The sequence below is a fragment of the Cyanistes caeruleus genome, chromosome 12, assembly GCF_971803275.1.
Source record: "Cyanistes caeruleus chromosome 12, bCyaCae1.hap1.1, whole genome shotgun sequence".
In the NCBI taxonomy this organism is placed as follows: Eukaryota; Metazoa; Chordata; class Aves; order Passeriformes; family Paridae; genus Cyanistes; species Cyanistes caeruleus.
In genome coordinates, this window is record NC_141712.1 from 12,163,416 (window position 1) to 12,181,302 (window position 17,887).

General features: G+C 39.2%; 1 protein-coding gene across 1 annotated transcript in view; it reads right to left on the reverse strand.

The window, feature by feature from the left end:
* Window positions 1-2,543: 2,543 nt before the first annotated feature.
* The window catches only part of LOC111934588 (uncharacterized), a 357,296-nt gene continuing 341,952 nt past the window's right edge, over window positions 2,544-17,887 (reverse strand). The window contains exon 9 of the mRNA XM_086847241.1: window positions 2,544-2,695. Coding sequence (XP_086703367.1) covers window positions 2,624-2,695 — 72 coding nt within the window. The 3' untranslated portion in view covers window positions 2,544-2,623. The remainder of the gene's footprint in view (window positions 2,696-17,887) is intronic.

The window sequence follows — 17,887 nt, forward strand, 5'->3', positions numbered from 1 at the left end:
TAAGCCATGGAGGGCACAAAAGGCAGAGCTCCCTTTTTCCTGTCTATTATCTTATCCCATGAAGATATTCTCTTCTCTTATCCCGTGCCCCACTGGCTCCATTGAAATTTAATATGATGAAGATTTACACCTCCAGAGACTGTAGCAATGTTTTTCAGGAAAAAGAGCCCACCTCTTGGCTTGAAGAGCCAAGAACTCAATTTCACTCATTGCTTGATTTATAATGCAAAACCACGTATTGCAATTTACACGAACACTGCTCTCACTCTTTCTTGGTCTAGGAAAATCATTGTTTAAATAAGGGAAACAATGGGGTTTTGCCTTGGAAATTAGGATGTTTCTGTTCCCCATTTAGGAGAAAGGACTAAGGCTATCAAGAGGAGTAAAAGGATAAGACAAAGAATTAAAAACTGCTTATCAAGGGAAAATTCCTTGATAATTGGACACTGAGTGTCCAACCAAACTTTTTCTACATTTCTAGGTTTACACAAACTGAGAGAAAGAACCTTCTCTCTAACATGTTGCAATTCCATATGTAGGCAGACAAGTATTTAATGTGATGTGCAGTGTGAACCCACCCACAGCAGTACTTCTGTATTCTGTATGAAATATTCTTTTTCGTTTTAGTGAAAGAACCAATAAAACCTATCACACAAGCTGAACATCCTACCATCCCACACTCCCCCCCCTTTTTTTTTTTTCTTTTTAAGCTGCATTTGACAAGCAGCCAGTTTAAGCAGTTAAAGTCGTTGCTCAAGTGGCAGGCAAATAGATAAAAGCTCCCTGTTTGGAAAAGCTGGGCAAGATTTTACAAGGTGCTGTGAACTGCTGGCACTGCAGTTCCATTCTAGAATGAGATTGCAAAAGGTGGGCTACAGAACTATGAAGAAAGGATTAGGAAAGAATCAAACTTTCCTGTATGATAGAAAAATACAAGAATCTCTTTACATCTGAGGAATATGCACTCTGGCATGTTCAACTTATACCAGAGTAACTTGTTCTGCATTGCAGATACAAGAAGAGCAGCCATTAAAGTAACTTTTGAGGCCTTAACCTCTGGGATCAGCAATGGTAGATCATATTTTCTTTTCTATTCAATCCTGCATTTACAAAAGTCTTCCTCCAAGCTCTCCTGGTCATTCCACCAGCATTTAGCTCCAACACACCCAAGTTACCCAGCTTCTCTGAATACCCCCAGCAAGTCAACTTCTGCAGGAAAACAGGCTGAAGAACTCCCACCGACATCAGTGACAGCTGTCTGTAATACGTTCTAGCGGATGACGGTGCTGTTTTATGCAGGGCATCACCTGCAGACCTGCTGAGGAGTTCTTCCTTGGAGCCTTCCACGCCACGGGACACAGCCGTTCAGGCTCAGCGGTGATGGAAACCCTTGGCAGGCAGGGCAGAGGCACGGCTGGGCTCAGCGGTGATGGAAACCCTTGGCAGGCAGGGCAGAGGCACGGCTGGGCTCAGCGGTGATGGAAACCCTTGGCAGGCAGGGCAGAGGCACGGCTGGCAGGCACACGGTGGCCGCAGTGTCCCCAGGCTCGCCCTGGCCGTGCGGCAGCGGTGCCGCTCAGGGTTTGTTTCCAGGCGCGGAGCAGCAGATGGCACTGTCCGCTGTGCCTCGGCTCCGCGGGGCACCGCCGCACGCCCAGCCTCGGCCCAGGGCCGGGCACTGCCACACACGGGCCTGCCATGCTCACCCGCAAGGAAAAATGCTTGTCTCAACGCCGTACCCTTGTACAGTACCGCAGCTTCGGTGAGCGCTCAGGGCTGGGCTCAAAGCGCCCCGCGCAGCTGCGCCCCAGAGGAGGCTGGAGCAGGGATGGGTGAGCAGCTCTGCCGGTCCATCCATGGCAAGCTGTGGGTGGCCACCTATGGAGAGGGATCTTTTGCCCATATCAGAGCTGGATGCTAACTGGAAGGAGATCAAAAGCAGAAGGAAGTGCAAGAAAAAGAAACAATAGGAAATTAGTTAGTAGGGAAGGCTGGAACAAGCATTACCTCAACAAAACTAAACAGAGAGACAGACTGAGCAATTTGTGGTATCTCTGTTTATTTTGCCTTGTGACATGAAAGCAGGCTGTGCAAAAGGGATGCACGCTTACTCATCAGATCTGCTTCTTACTGCTGATCCTTCGTGTCCAGTCCCTATTGAAACTAAAGGAAGTTCTTAACAATTTTATTAATTGTTGCATTCAATCATTTTTAATAAAGGAAAATATTTTTCACTATGAGGTACAATACCATACTAAAAGGATTTTAAGTATCTTTGTGAATTCAGTGTCTATGTACATGCAAAGCCTTCTCATCAAACAGCTGCCTTGATTCACACTAAAAACAGTAAGCTGCATGACTTGCAGAGTAGTAATTCTAATCTACAACTTCTTGACCTGTTCTCCCACATTTTCCTTACTCTCAACCAGAAAACCACTGTGGTCCCAGTCCCACACTCTCAGACCATGCTAGCTTCTACCAGTGTTGGTTCAAATGCACAGCATGCCCAGAGGCTGACAGATGTCAGCAGTCCAGGATCCAGGAGCAGCGTTTCAGGGGAGAGATGGAGTAACCAGGGCTGAGCAGGTCAGGTGTTTCCATTCGTCTCTGCTGTGCCATAAACTCACAGGTAGTCTCCTGAGTAGCCTGGTTTGAAGGCTTTATAAATCATAATGATGGTTGCTCGGAAATTTTCCTGTGAAACAAGTTTCTGTGAGAAAACATCAATTTATCACCACTAAAACATTTTAAGGGTATGCACATTAATTTTGAAAAAAATGGGGAAGGATCCTCACATGACCAGCATGTTTCCAATGTAAATCTTACTTGCCCAGCAGCTTGTCTGCCTTGCATGCTTGCAGCCCACATATGTGGCTGTTTGATCCATGGAAACCCTGTTCCTGAGCCAGCAAGGAACTTTGGACTTTGGGGCTTTGGGACTGCCAGCACCCAGCAGGTGTTCCCCCCAAGCTGCACTGGCAGGGACCCATACAGCTCACAGAGTCTCACAAAGACCCAGAGGACAAGAGCCTCACACACACTCACTCACACTCACTCATACACACAGTCAAATGGAAAGAAATAATAGAAATAATAGACAAACTGTTTAAAATGTCTGGGTGCAGAATCTTTTTTGAAAATTTTAGCATATGGAGAAATAACACTTCAAAAACAGTGCCGTCAGAATATCACAAGCAAATCTTTTGCTGCACTATTAGAAAAGGAGACCAAACCAAATCACACACTATCTTTCAAATGCCAAATGCAGTGCAGAAGTCAAGATCAGAAGTGACTGTCTCTGACAAGCCCACTCAGAGACAAAAGGTTTCATATTCAACTTGTTGCCACATGCTGCCAAGTAATTGTTCTGAGAATGAAATTTGTGAATGCAATGATGGTGAAAGGAAATGCTGAACTCTTTGCTGTACCTCATAGCATTGCAGGAACCCTCAGATGAGAAGAAAAAGCAGCAAGCACAAAACTGTAGAATAAAATGTTCTAAAGAGACAAAAGAAAACTGTATGAGAACATGACTTAAAATAAAATGAGATGTCTTTATATAAATGTTTGATTACTAAATGAGTGCATTGGAGAAACCCAGTGCTCTCCCTCCCTTACTGGTTTTCCTTTGCAAAAGCAAAATCAGTGCTATTGTTACACTGTCAAGCTAGATCTATTTATATTCTGGGCCAAAGCTCTTCTCTGTACTGGTGTCCTTTCACCCGCTCAAAATAAATTGACCTCCTCATGAGGAGGTAGATTAGTTACTATTATGATAGCTCTAAAACTGAAAACTGGATATTACAAGCTAAACTCTGGTCTTGCATAGACACCAAAACAAATCCAGTGATTTACTGAAGTCACTTTGGAATTGCAAGAGTGTAAATCTGGCTCCATGTCACTCAGAGTAATGTTTTCAATGTGGACAAAATAAAGAAAGTTGGAAGTCTAAATTTTCATGAAATCACACTGAAAAATCTGAATAATAAATAAGAAGTGTAAGAGCAGAGAAATCTGTCTTAGATTTCTTATTAGCACATATGTTCTAGGCCTTCATTTTCCCTGCTGCTTATTTCCATTTATATCTTTATTCAAAAAACCCAAATCCTAAACAATTACACTGAATCAAGTGATATTGGAAGCACAAAAAGTTGTTTGTTGATATTCATCTAGCGTACGTGGGTTTTGTTTTTTCTTTTTTTTTTGCTTCAGGTGAGTTTTTTTTTGAAAGATGAGTTACTCCTATTCTGCACTCATTTAAGGTGTCACACACATTGGAGCCATTGGGCATCTTTTGATCAGTCTCAAGAGATTTTGTATTAAGCTCTCAATAAAGTCTGTAAGTGGACATCTTTGTGGCTCACTCAGATGGAAAAAACCCAATGAGTTTAACTACTAAATATCCCCAAATCAGTGTCTACCACCCATTTCCATTTTATTTTCATTTTTGGAGATGCATTGAAGAAAGAAGAGCTGGGGAAGAAGAAAGGTGCCTTACCACTATGACACCATACCTTCTTCCTGGAGGGGAGACAATTTGCAAACAGCCCTTTGACATGTGAAAGGGGAAAATTACACTTCCCTCCTAGCTCTGTATAAAATAATTGGAAAATGTGGAGAGAGAGTTTTAAAGGAGAGTCTCAGAAAATAATGAAACCAAAGAGCAGATGAGAATTTGTGAGGGGCCCCTAGAGGTAACAGAGAGATCTGAAAATCAAACACACTTAATGTATTCCTGTGTTCCCTTTTGTATATTTAAATATAGGGCTAGGAGGAACCACTGTAATAAACTAGCCTGACCTCCCTGTGCAACAGAGACCACAGGTCCTGCCTGAAATAATTCCTGTTTGAGTTAGGGCTTTTTTCCCCTAAGGGGAGAAGCAGGAGGAGGATTCCACAATAAAATCCTTGCACTATTTCAGCTCCCCTGTGAGGCACTGGATCCCACTGTGTGCTCTTCACCAGCTCTTGTTATGTCTTTCCAGTAAGTTTTAATATAAACAGGTGACAATCTAGTCCTTTAAACAGTGTAAGAGGGGTCAGCCTCTGCCTTTACCACTACCCAGAGTGGTATGCCATTAACTAACTCTAATATGTTAGTTTATTTTTTTTAAACAAGATGAACAGGGCTCTGCCCACAGTTTCCACTCTCATTGCAAGCAGACCATTGCTTTAGGACCACTGTGGTCTGAACTACGTTCAAAGCCTTTACCCCAGTTCTAATTTTGCTGTGAGTGTATCTTTAAAAAGAAAAATTGTTATGATGACAGCTAAAGAAAGCTGGAGTCTCTGGGGCCAGTGTCATGTGTTCACATCAGGAAACTGACCACTGTTGTTAAAAATTAAATGCTTGACATGAACTAAAGTCACAGAAAAATATGATTCAAGTCTTTCAGCAAGCGCTGTTTATGAAAGCTTGAAAGAGCTGAAAGCCCAATATGATTTACATCCTGGGAGCTGGTATGCAACTTACTTGTTCTTTTTTCAAGTTCATCTTGTCATCCATAGATAAATATAGACTAGGACAAACCAAAATAAATGGGTGGGTACCAAAAGCCACAAGACAACTAACCATAATGGAGGTACTTGTCCTCCTGTTCAATAGCAAAACCAGCATATACTTGGTTTAAATAGCTGGTTGGGGTAAAATGAGTATTACTGGACAGGAACACTTAGCCAGTATGATCCAAACAAGTCAAAAAATAGCCAGAGTACAACCACATAAAATAAAACTCTGACCAGATTTAAGTATAATTGGTCACCCTCCCATGTTTTCGGATTCCTATTATTATAGCTTAGGAGGCTCTGTAATGTACCTTTGGAAAAAGTCTAACAATTTCACTGGGCTTCCAACCTTTGCACTTCAGTAAGATGATCCACTGAGAATGTTACTGTATGAGACTAAAAGAAAATATTAGAGCCCACTTCACACACAGAGGTGCAGCAGACACGTCTGTGACTGTTCATCACCACCAATGTCTCCAACCCTGTTTGCTCAATGGAGCCGCATTATGAAGGCAATATCTGAGCAATCCCAACTTCGCATGTTCCACCATAACAAGGTATCCTATTTTCAGCCTAAAAGTGACATTTAAATAAATATTTGTGCTATGACATTGGGAAATAAAGGCCAGACAACATCCCACTGTTTCCAGGATGAGCAAATTCAGTGATTAGACCAAAAGTCCCCAAGAACGCTTGCTTGGGGTGGCGAGAAGGATTTTTTAACCATGTTACATAACACAGCAGGCTAAATGGGTGCTTTATATATGGGAACAAATTCAATAGTATTTTCTTAACTTGATTTTTTTTAGCTCCCCTTTTCTAACCACTTTGGCCTGTGCTGTTCTCAGCCTCCCTGATGATACACCTGAATTCCACCCACAGTATTTATTCTAATGAAAGTACCAAACCCTGGCAGCTTTCCTCCTGCCAGGAAGGCCTGGCTGTCCTGCAGCCCCAGGAACACAAGAACATTTGTGCAGACTTGCCATATGGCACTGGTGTCCTCAGCCACACAATGCCCACCAGCTTAGCTTTCACAAACACCTTCATGATTTAACAAGCAGGGCATGTAGAGCACTACTGACATTTCCTATCACAATATTTATAGAATGGTTACATGAATATATAGAGAGAAAAGCCTTGCAAAACTTTGCAAAGATCAGAATCTTTCAGAACTAGAATAAGACATGACAGAAAGCATTTGAAGTTATCATATCCACATACTAACATGTACACATTCAGTAATTTGTTCACAAGCCCACTGCTGTTTTGAAGAGGGAAAGAAAATCATATGTGACTGTATCCATTGTTTTTCCTGGTCCTTAACCTCTGCTTCCCTTCTTCTCACAGACTGTAAAATCCTCTAGGAAGGATTCTCTCTTCAATATTTAGAAAGGGCCTAAACAAATCACTGCCACTAAATAAGCATGTATTAAATGGCATCCCAATTTCGAATCACAAGGGGCTGGAAAGTGCAATTCAAACAGCTGCTTTTTTCATTTATGCATCTCCAAAGGTCAACCATGAGCTTGAATGTATAATACATAATCTGCCTGTGCTCATCAAAGGAGAGTTCCAATCGTCAGTTACTTTAGGGAGGAAAGAAACCAGTCTGCCTAACACCCAGTAAGATGCCCTGTGGGAAGTAAAACTGGTGTCAGAAGCAATGTGGTGATGGTCAGTTCTTTATCTAATCTTTTTAACTGTTGAATCAGTCGATGCTTAGGTTTTAAATTCTCAATCAACAAGCAATATATAATCTTTGATTTCAGGAAAACAGACTTCAAAGGAACACAGTTTTCTTAGACAAGTGACTAAAATTTTGTAACATACAGAATCTCACCATTAAACATAAAAGCCATGATAATCCTAAGTCAATTTATAATGCCTCTTTCTTTCACATTTTCTTTTAAGTAATGAGCTTGTAAATCATTAATAATAAGATAATGACATTTAAAACATTTGTGTGAAATATTTATAGTTATAACAAAATTTAAAACACATAAAAACCTGAGGTGGCAGGAACTGTTTACTAGTAGAGCATTAAAGTATTGCTACAGAGTTTATGAAACCAAATTTAACACAGTATATTTTATTCTAGTTGCAAAGTTCTAATTTCCATTGAACCAGATCGGAACTGAAAATTAAAAGAATTCATGCTACATGTGAAAGAGGAATGTAGTATATTCTCAATAAAGAATAAGTATAGATAATTCACAGTTATTTTAATGTGGCATGAACAGTTTACAGAGAGGTGTAGTTCTGGAAAATTTATAATTAGAAATAGAAATAGACTGATAAGTAGTGCAGCAAAATGCACTTTGTGTAATGCAGTACTGGCACATAGGGATATTTAAATTAAAACTATGTAACCCTTTAAAAAGAACACCCTGACTAGTATAAATTGTTCATTCAGAATTTATCCACAAACAGATTTGAGTGGGTGAATCCAGGCTGATAATGTGAAAGATGATACATCCTGTTAGCAAGCCAACAAATCTCTGAAATCCAGTCCCAGGCAGACTTTCTGGTCGCCACAGTCCTGCTATTTTTCTTTCATCAAATGATGGCTTGGGTACCACAGACACTGCCTTCCTTCCTAAGCAACATTTTTATTCTATCCACATTGTCAATCACAGAAGGACAAGAAGAGTAACTAATCCACAGATTCCACTCTCCCTAATAAAGCAAAGGAAGGTAGAACAGCCAAAAGTAGCTCAGGAAGATGGTCAAAGACTATTTCCTACCACTGTAGCTGTATCTGCTGAGGGATAAAGGAAGACATCTGACTTATTGGCATGGGCTGACAAATTTCCAAGCCAGTAATCTCTAACAGGGCCATTTTTCTCCATAGTTTGATATCTCTCTTACAGTTTCTGCTGTTTGCCCACTAGTTTACTATCCAAGATTTTTTTTATATCACCTTAGCAGCTTAGTGAACAAACTGTAGCAATTAAAAAGACCAGTTTTCATCATTGCTCTAGATATTGCTCTAGTCTAATATCTAGTGATATTAAAGTGATAAGGAGTGGGGTTTATATATAATAGTGTTTTTATAATAAAGTGGAGTTTTTATAATAGTGTTGTTTATATATTTTCAGAGCTACCAGATCTACTGGTCAGACCCAAACCCAAAGTCTAAGAACAGAAACTGGCTTCATTTTATTTTTAATAAGTGGCAAATTTGATTGATAAAATTATGTGCTAGTATGGTTTATTGTAACTTTAATAAAGGAGAAAATTGTAGCAAGCATTCTGGGACAGCAATGCTGTGATTATCAAGCGTTAAAGAGGTGCAATGTGAGGAAAAACAGAGCTTATAAATGTTATATACTCTCAGATAACTAAAAATGTAGCAAAGGAAGATTTAGAGGAAAAAACAAACTGGGGCAATTTACCCATTAAACACATCTCAAACATACTGGGGAGTAATTTCATTTTCAGTCAAAGATTCCCTGATGTCAAAGTGCCCACAAAGATGCCAAAAAATTTCTCTCTCTCCCTGTAATGCGTATTTTCTTTTCTACAGTAAAGGGCACATTCTATCTGCTAGGGGAAGACCCTTGTATTTTGCATGGCCAAGGGACCCTAGACATACACAGACTGATAGCATAATCTCCTGTTTAGCCAGACTATCCTGTCACAGACTGGCCACAAGCAGTTTGCTCTGCATGTAAAAGCAGCCAAATCCCAAACCAGAAACTTACAAATACACAAGAATATGGAGAGGTCTAATAGACTGCTTGAAGATACTGGAGGACATTTTGGATGTATAACTCAGCTCTTGTAAAACACCAGATTGGGTCCTTGAAGAAGAAATTACTTCTCCTGAATGCATCAGGCTTAAAAAGGAAACTCAGTTGATAAATCTGGTCAGTTTTGGGAAAGAAATGGTAGGAATTTATGAATCTAGGGTTACACCTTAAATGCTGATTTGAGAGATCAGCCGGGGTGTTAAGCATTGCACTACACACAGAAGAATCTGACTTCCAGTACACAAACTGACATGCTAATAAATCCATAGAAAAAAAACAACATGAAAGCTGACACATAAATAATTCAAACGTATTGCCTGTTTTTAAACAAGGTCCTACTATTCCATAAACATGAGAGTAAAAGTTTTAAAAGAAAATTGTTTTCCTAATCTTTTTCATTAAAACAAATATGATGACATTTATTCTATTTTAAAACTATTCCTAATCAAAACCTTTCAATCAGCCTCATACTTTCTTTGCTAATTGTGACATACTTCAGTGTGGACTTTCACCACTGACCCAGAAGGTAGTGTCTTTGTGTCCTGATACTGTTTGGGGTTACTAAATTCACACAAAAACTACAATCAATAATAAAAATGGGGTCCAACTTGCTTGTTTGATCTTTAATCATCATGCTTTCATATTAATATGATCTTGATTGCTAATCACAGGACACTGATCTCTTAACTCAATTAGCTGCTGCCTTCAACTTACAAGTTTTAAAGACCATATTTAAAGCCCACTTTTATAAAAGCAAACAAAAATCCAAGAACTTGAGAATCTTCTGTTAATTCAGACTTGCTTTTTATAAACAACACACATCTGAGAGGGCTCTCCATCATGCATATGACTAACTCTGCCATCACCAAAGTGGTATGTCCAGAGCTAACAATGAAGCCCTGGAAAGACGTACTAGCTAGTTTCACTACAAGGTGAAACTCACCAAGTGGGGTCAGGAATATCTCAGTGGGGAGTTCTAAGGTTACTGGTAGGAAATGGGTATTCACAACTACTAGCTAAATTATTTTTTAACTTAATGTGTTGGACAAAGTGGGTGATTGGTCAAGTTCTTCTCTCAGGAACATAAATGTAATTCTGAAGTGACTCCATTGACCTGAGCACTGAAGTAGAAATGTGAATCTTTTTCTATCTGAAATGTATTGCAGCCTGTCACATTAGTTCTGTGATCCTGGCAGATCTTACAAGTGAACAGGGTCAAGACATGTCAGTACACAGATGGGAGATTGTCAAACATCCTCTAAGCGGTTGGAGGAAGAGGTGTTGGTACCTGCATAGCCCTCCCTTTCCCAGCATATCTCCTTAGGGCCTTTCTGTGTGATGTCTACTTGGGCCCAAACCTTCTCCTCACCTTAGCTCCAGTGCGAGGAACCCCAAGAGACATTTACAGTCCCACAACTGTATGCTAAAGCACATGAATTCTTCCACTCATCTGTTTTCATGTCCCTCAAGGTTTCCTCAGGTCATACTTCTGACAGCAGCTCTCTTCCTCCTCCATACCCAGCTGGGGAAGCTGCTTCCACAAATAGGCCCTGTTACTTTTCCATCAGGATGTGGTTTCTCACCGAAGATCTGTTTTCTGAATTACTTAAACCAGCAAACACCCTTTGGACTGAAATGTTGTAAGAAATTAATTCACCAGTCAATATGCTGTGTGTAACAACAGGGAGTCAGGAACTGCTGCATCCCAGGTGGAATGCCTGTCCTTGCCAGGTGCTTGGGTCTTTGGGGAAAGGCAGGGAAGCAGGTCCTTGCAGTGAGATGATGTAAGACTCATTTTCAGACAATTTAATCCACTTTAGAGCTTGTTTGTTCCCAGAACTGCATCTATCTAAAGCATTTGCTTGGTTCTAGCCCTTGTAAAAGTGGCTCTGACCAGTGATCCCCACAAAATATATTTACATAGTTTGGGTGGACAACCTAAAATATTGAAAATTGAAAAATTTCTGACTGGATCTATGGTGAAGATGAACTGAATTTATGCTTTGTGTGATGTTAGGTGGCAGTATGCCACTATGTTAAAGATCTGATATGCTTTCCAGAGCTCTGGGAACATTTGGGATATTAACCCTGGAGCTTCAGGCAGATTGCAAATTTCCATTCTACTGACCTACATTATTACTGCAGTCTTAATACCTACAGTAGTCTTTGCTTCTTGTCCCAAACTTCCATTTTTCTCAGCAGACAACCTGAGAGACTTCATTATAGGGCAATGATCTGAAAGTACATCATTAAATATATAAAGGATTTCACAATTATTTTAATTATATAAAAATATATATGCCTGATGTTATTAGTCAATAAAAATTCTTAAAAGATAGAAAAGCAGAAAAAGTCAGAATATTCTCTTAAATCATTAATATATTTTTTCAAGTTAACAGCACAATTTTCACCCAATTTTAGTCCTTATCTATTATATAAACCACTGCAAAATACCAAAACACACTAATAAAATGTGAAATCCATAAATAGTGAGTCCTAGTCGTTTAACAAATGATGAAAGCTTCACTTCTTCACAGAAACTTAAAAACTCCCACATGAAGCGACTTAAATTTTGCCCATTCTCTGCCTTATAACAGTGCTTCAGTATTTTAATTATCTGTGGCTCTGCATATACGTGACGATAGGATCAAGCCTTATAAGACAAGTTCTCCTTTATTTCCACTTCCCAAAAGTCACTAAACTTTCAATGAACTAAGACTGCAGGATCAATTCTGCCATGCTCTAATTTTAACATCTGAAAATAGCAATAATCAATACGGCTGAACAATCTATGATTTTAAATTAAAAATCAAATAAAATCCACATGAATCTTCTATCATTGAAAAGGCCCTTAGATAAGACACACAAATGGATTTTCTAAGCTTGGCAGATTATAAATAGATGTAGGTACAGATAAAAACTTTTTGATGTTATCTTCAACATGAACTTTCCAATAATTAACCAACTGTGAGCAGTATAGAGGAACAGTTTTATTCTTGTGTCTTCAGTACATCTCCTGATAATCTGGCCTCAGGTTTCTCTATTTTATACTTGCATGAGTGGCAAGGAATCCTTTACTTAGGGTAACAAATAACAAAAGTATCTGATTTTCAGATTTGTTTTGCTCATAGAATATCAGTAAGTAGCTGCAAGTTCCTCTCATTAAAGAGATGTATTAAAAGATATTTAAAACTTTATGGGATTCAGGTACTCAAGAAGGTGAATTTCACTGGAAAATCGAAGTATTTTCTCCACAGAATACTTGCTGACCAAAATGATTATTTTTTTTAATGTCTTCAGTTCTTATGGAGGAAAAAAATACCACCATGCTTTTGAGCAAATTTGAAATTGTGTGTAAAATAGCTAACATATTAAGGAAAACAATGTTTCCATTAAAAAGTAACACATATAAAAGCAACTAGTTCTTTTATAATTATTAGGTTCCCAAAAAGGATTTCTTGTTGGAATGTTTCAGAATGGAGAAATGGTTTCTAAAACTGTGACTGATCAATAGAAGACAGCAGCCCCTAAGTCTTCTAGCACCAGCTGAAAACTGCTACAGCCACATGATACAAAGTGTTGGTCTGGTATAACCTCACTCTGCCAGTTCCAATTTGATCCATTTTTTTTGATGGGATAATTTCGTACTAGCAAAGCACATACTGGATCAGGTATCATCTGTCTGTACCACTCAGAGTTTATGCCAGACAAAGTACAGCATGTCTTCTACAGTCACCATAAAAGCAGAGAGCTGGGACAAGGCCTGTGTAATGAATATGCTTTGACTAATTCACCAGAAACGTGATCATGCCAAACCCAGAGCAAATTAGACCTGCTGGGTGATGCAACAGTGCCCAGGTTTACTGTTAATGATTGTGAATGGCACAGTCACAAAGCCACCAGAAATCATTTCTCTGCCCTAATTCCCAGAGTGCAGGCTTTTTAGAAATAACATGCACATATTTGAAATTATGACTTGGGTTCTTAAAAAACAGTTTGGGGTAAAATGAGATTATTTTTCTGTAAACAAGTCCATGGTAGAACTTCACTATGAGTATGTTTTGGATCAACCAAACAGAAAGAAGGTTTTTAATCATAAGGAAAAAAACTATTCAAATCATGCAAACAATTTGTGAAGCCTAGATGGTGTTTAGAGGGTTTTTTCATAACAACAATTTCGTGGCAATAAACCAGCAATAGTAACAATTATCTAATGATCAGTATGTCAGGGCCTAGTTCAAGGATGCAGCAGGGTGACAGAGTGGTGGCCTGTCAGGGTGGCACTGAGGTTGGGTGTCTGCACCCCCTGCTCAGCTCCACAGCTCACAGAGCCACTGCCTCAGTCCATCAGCAAACCTCAGGCCTGGCTTTGATAAATCGTGTTCTAAGTCACATGGCCAGAAACAAAACATTTGGATATGTGATAAAAGATATTTTTGACTCCTCTGAAACATTTCTCATGGGTGCTGTGCTCATTTTGAAGCCCCTGCCTTTGCAGGCTCTGACACACCTCCCCAGCAGCACTGCACGAGCAGAGCGCAGTGGCGGTACCACAGCACTGCGAAGGGGCCAACCAGAACTGTGTCATCATTTCTGTGTCTTTTCCCCACACGGTGCCTGCTCTGTGGGAATGCTGAGGCTGTGAAACTGCAGCAGGCACAAAATTACACGTTAGCTATCTCCATTATAACAGGCTGTCATCGTTCAGCGCAGAGCAGCCATTAATCATCCAACAATCATTCATCCATCCTCTCGGTGAAGCATTAAACTGTGGCCCTTTCTGTCTGTCTCTGGTGATCATCCAGGTGGAAATTAGAAATCCCAGAGTGCTTTTCAAAAAGAACAGGGGCTAACCTGGGTGACCCTCAATAATAAAAGGGAAAACCTGTTTCCATTGTCCACAGCTGTGTGTAAGCTATTGCCAAGTACATAATAGGCGCCACATTTACCTACACAGTCACTGCTTCTCCAGCATTTAACTCATTCATCTGTAGAGTGGTTTGGGACACCTTGAGTATGAAATATGCTCTGTGAAATCAAATTCCATTATCCCTTACAGCATGCTGACAAGCATTTTCAACCAAAAATTTCACACTGCCCCTATGATTCAATCTTAAAAGAGTCTCCTCCCGGTGTAGCAATTTGCAGTAGTGCTTCACCTTCATGCAGGGAACTAAGTGCTCAATACACCATAAAACATATGCTAATAATGGGGGGAGAAATTCACTTAACATGGACAAATGTTTGTTGTTGGTTTTTCCTCTCTTTTTTCTTAAATTGGTTTTCTTTGTGGTTAAATTATGATGCTTGTGCTCTCTAGATTGAATAAAATCTTGTTCTTTCTTTTGGAGCTTCTGGGTGAAAGACATTTAGGGACTTAGATAATCACCTTCCTAACTAGATTTGATCTGATTTTGAGGTCATTTTCATGCATTAGCTTAAAAGAATTACAACACAATTTAATAATAAATTCTGTTAATATAACTTAGCCTTGAAAAATTGCACTTATATTGAGCAAGTAATATTTTAATGTTTTATTCACTAAAGCCCAATTCTAAAGACATTTTGATCCATAATCACAATGTCCTTAAGCACATTCAATTTTTCAGTGCAATGATGAAATTTAAAACCAGAAAAAACAAGCAGTATAAGGCAGTTAAGTGTCTCAGTCTCATTAGAAGAGGATAGAAATTAAGCTTTTGATGCCCTTAATATTTTTAGAGTTTCTAGCTAAGGGCATATAAAGTAAATGTTAAGTGTTGACTGAGCCCAGAAGAAGGGGCTGTGACCTCCAGAGGTCCAATCCCATCCCACACTTTTCCACAGGTTCATACTCTACTACCTACTCATTTGAGAGAATTCAAAGCACATTGATTCATTTACAGGACTACAATGGATTTTGTACCATGCTCACTGCTACATTATCCAAATGGCAAATAAGAAAACAGAGAAACTGAACTACTGGATTTTGACTTAGCCTGCAAAATTACATTTTAGCAAAGTTACATTATATAGAAAAAAAGGAGGCACAAACACGGCTACATAGAACAAGAATAAATATTGGCATAGAGGACATACCATTCATAATCCATGCTTTGGACCATATTTCTGAAAAATTTCATAACTACACTTATATTAAGGGAGAGAAAAATGTGTTATTATTCTCTCACTGCTTTGTTTCAAATGAAGAGATTACATGGACTGAATTAATTTCTAATCATTCCCTCATGTGCACTGGAAGGCAAGATGCTCATAGCAGAAGGTTCCACATTTTAGTGAATTTGCGTACATGGATGTGCTCAGCTTCACACACCACTGACATGATGTTAGAAATCAAATATCATTAAGCTGTACCTACACTTTTGTGTACCAAGTTGATACAGTTAAAAACATACATATATTGGGGAGGTAAATGTGGCTAAACAACTGGAGAATGAGAGGACTATGAATGTAGAGTGCAGATATTTAATTCATTTTTTAATACAGCTTCCATGAGCACTAAACTTTCCAGTATGTTCTGCAATTAGGAATTATTTACAACATATGTTGGGCAATTGCACATTCCTTTTTGTCACACCCTCAGTTAAAAATCTGGGACAAATGGTCCGCAAATGCAAAACTAGGGAACACAACATTTAAAATAGCACACTGGAAACAGGAATGAACAACAAAATGCATGAAGCCATTTAGAAAGCCAAGGTGAATTTAGTACCCAGGCATGAAACCTCATTGAAGCAACATCCTCCTGGTGTCTGAACTGCAAGTATCCTGCCTGCAAGGAGCAAAAGAAAAAGGCCTGCAACTCCCCCACTTAATACACGGCTGGTTACTTGACCAATGATTTATATCAGGTGCCTAACATATCCAGTCTCAATTTTTCTGCAATTAAGGAGGGCAGGGCAGGCCAGTGACAAACGGTTTTCCTACAGCACTTTTGGCTTTAGCTATTATCCCTTAGATATCTTTAAACTAATTCATCCCTCTCTAGAATCCCAGGTTTGGGTTGATAAATCAAGCAAGACCTGTGTGTGCTGGGAGCTGATTACAGGGTCATTCCTCAGCAGAAATGTTTGACCATAGTTTCCCAACTTCATATTTTATCTAGCAGCTGGTGATGTATCATCACTAATCCAAATGCAAAGTATCAGGAAATAAAAGGAGGCGGCACTGTTTATAATAAATCACTGACAGGGAAAGCTTGACCTTTTCATTTCCTACAAGGTATTTCATTGTTAGACCACAGACAAACAGAATTTTTCATCTGGTGCTTAATATGCATCAGAAGAGAACAAAGGTTTATAAGACAAGAAGAGGAGGGTACTACCTCTACTAGATGACACTTATCTTTCCATAGATCAAAAAGGCAATGCTGTTAATAACATTTTTTTTTTTCTTAAGAATCTTTTGTTCTTCTTATTAGATCATAATTTAATAATAAAATGCATTGTTACCTTTCATTCTGAAGGAACATTCAGAGACTGTCAACTTTACAAAGCCTTTTAAAAATGTATTATTTTTAAGAAAAATGCTTATCTTTAAAAGCAAATATAAATGACTAACACCATAAAATGTAAAAATCACTAAATGATATCATTATTATCAATGCTCAAGCTGGAAAGGAATCCCCCATATGTTTTTATTGGTATGGCAAAAGTGGCTACATGTGACATCGCTGTTCAGACTGGACACAGCACAAGTACTTAATAAAAGGTTTCCTCTTCAAGAAGCTTCCATTTCACCGTTCACAAAAAAAAGGATGGGAAACAGAGGTACAAAATAGACATGATTAATATGTCTTCCTTGAAAAAAAAGATAATCTGTTAAACTCGGGTATCTTGTTGGTCTGTCTCCCCTAAACTTCCAACAGATTACATCATACCCAGCTGCAAGATTCAGCTCCTTGACAAATATAGCAGCCACAACATTTTTTTAAAAATACAAGAGGCTGTTGAGATACACATCCCCTTTCCTCCTTTCAAACAGCATGACCCAGCACCAGAATGAGACACCAGGCATGGCTGCCTTTTCAGCCCAGAAGGATTCAGGCAATGGCTCTGTGTGCCTTAGCATCACGAGCACTCTAAACACATATATTTGACTACAATCACATGAAACAAACTCAGGATCAACAGCAGGTCACCTGTCCCATCTCTTTTCCTGGAAAAAATCACAAAGTTTTATGTTTGGGCTTCCTTTATGTTGGCTTCCTTTGAAAGCTGGTGAATTTCATAAATTCTTCCTGAAAAAGCCCAAGTAGGAGCTCAGAAAACATGAAGCCAACTTCAGACAGAGCACATGAATGCAGCCTCATTGCCGTAAAACACCTACTACCATGGTACCTTGAGCATGTCACAGCTTCTGCCAGTAGTGCAGGGGTCTTTATTTCCCCTTTTCCCTATCCCAAACAATCATACTAGAAATGTTTCATTTGGATCTCTAACAGACCTTTCCTTCTTGGATTTTCAGTGGATACTTACATGCTGCATTAGTACAGCAGAAAGCATTAGGAGATATTTTAGTATGGACCACTTACAGTTTTTACACCAGCCTGCACACTAAGTTTACTGACAGCTGGTGTCTTTAGCTGTATCAGCAGCCTCAAAAGTGACAAGAGGAGAGCAGAGCAG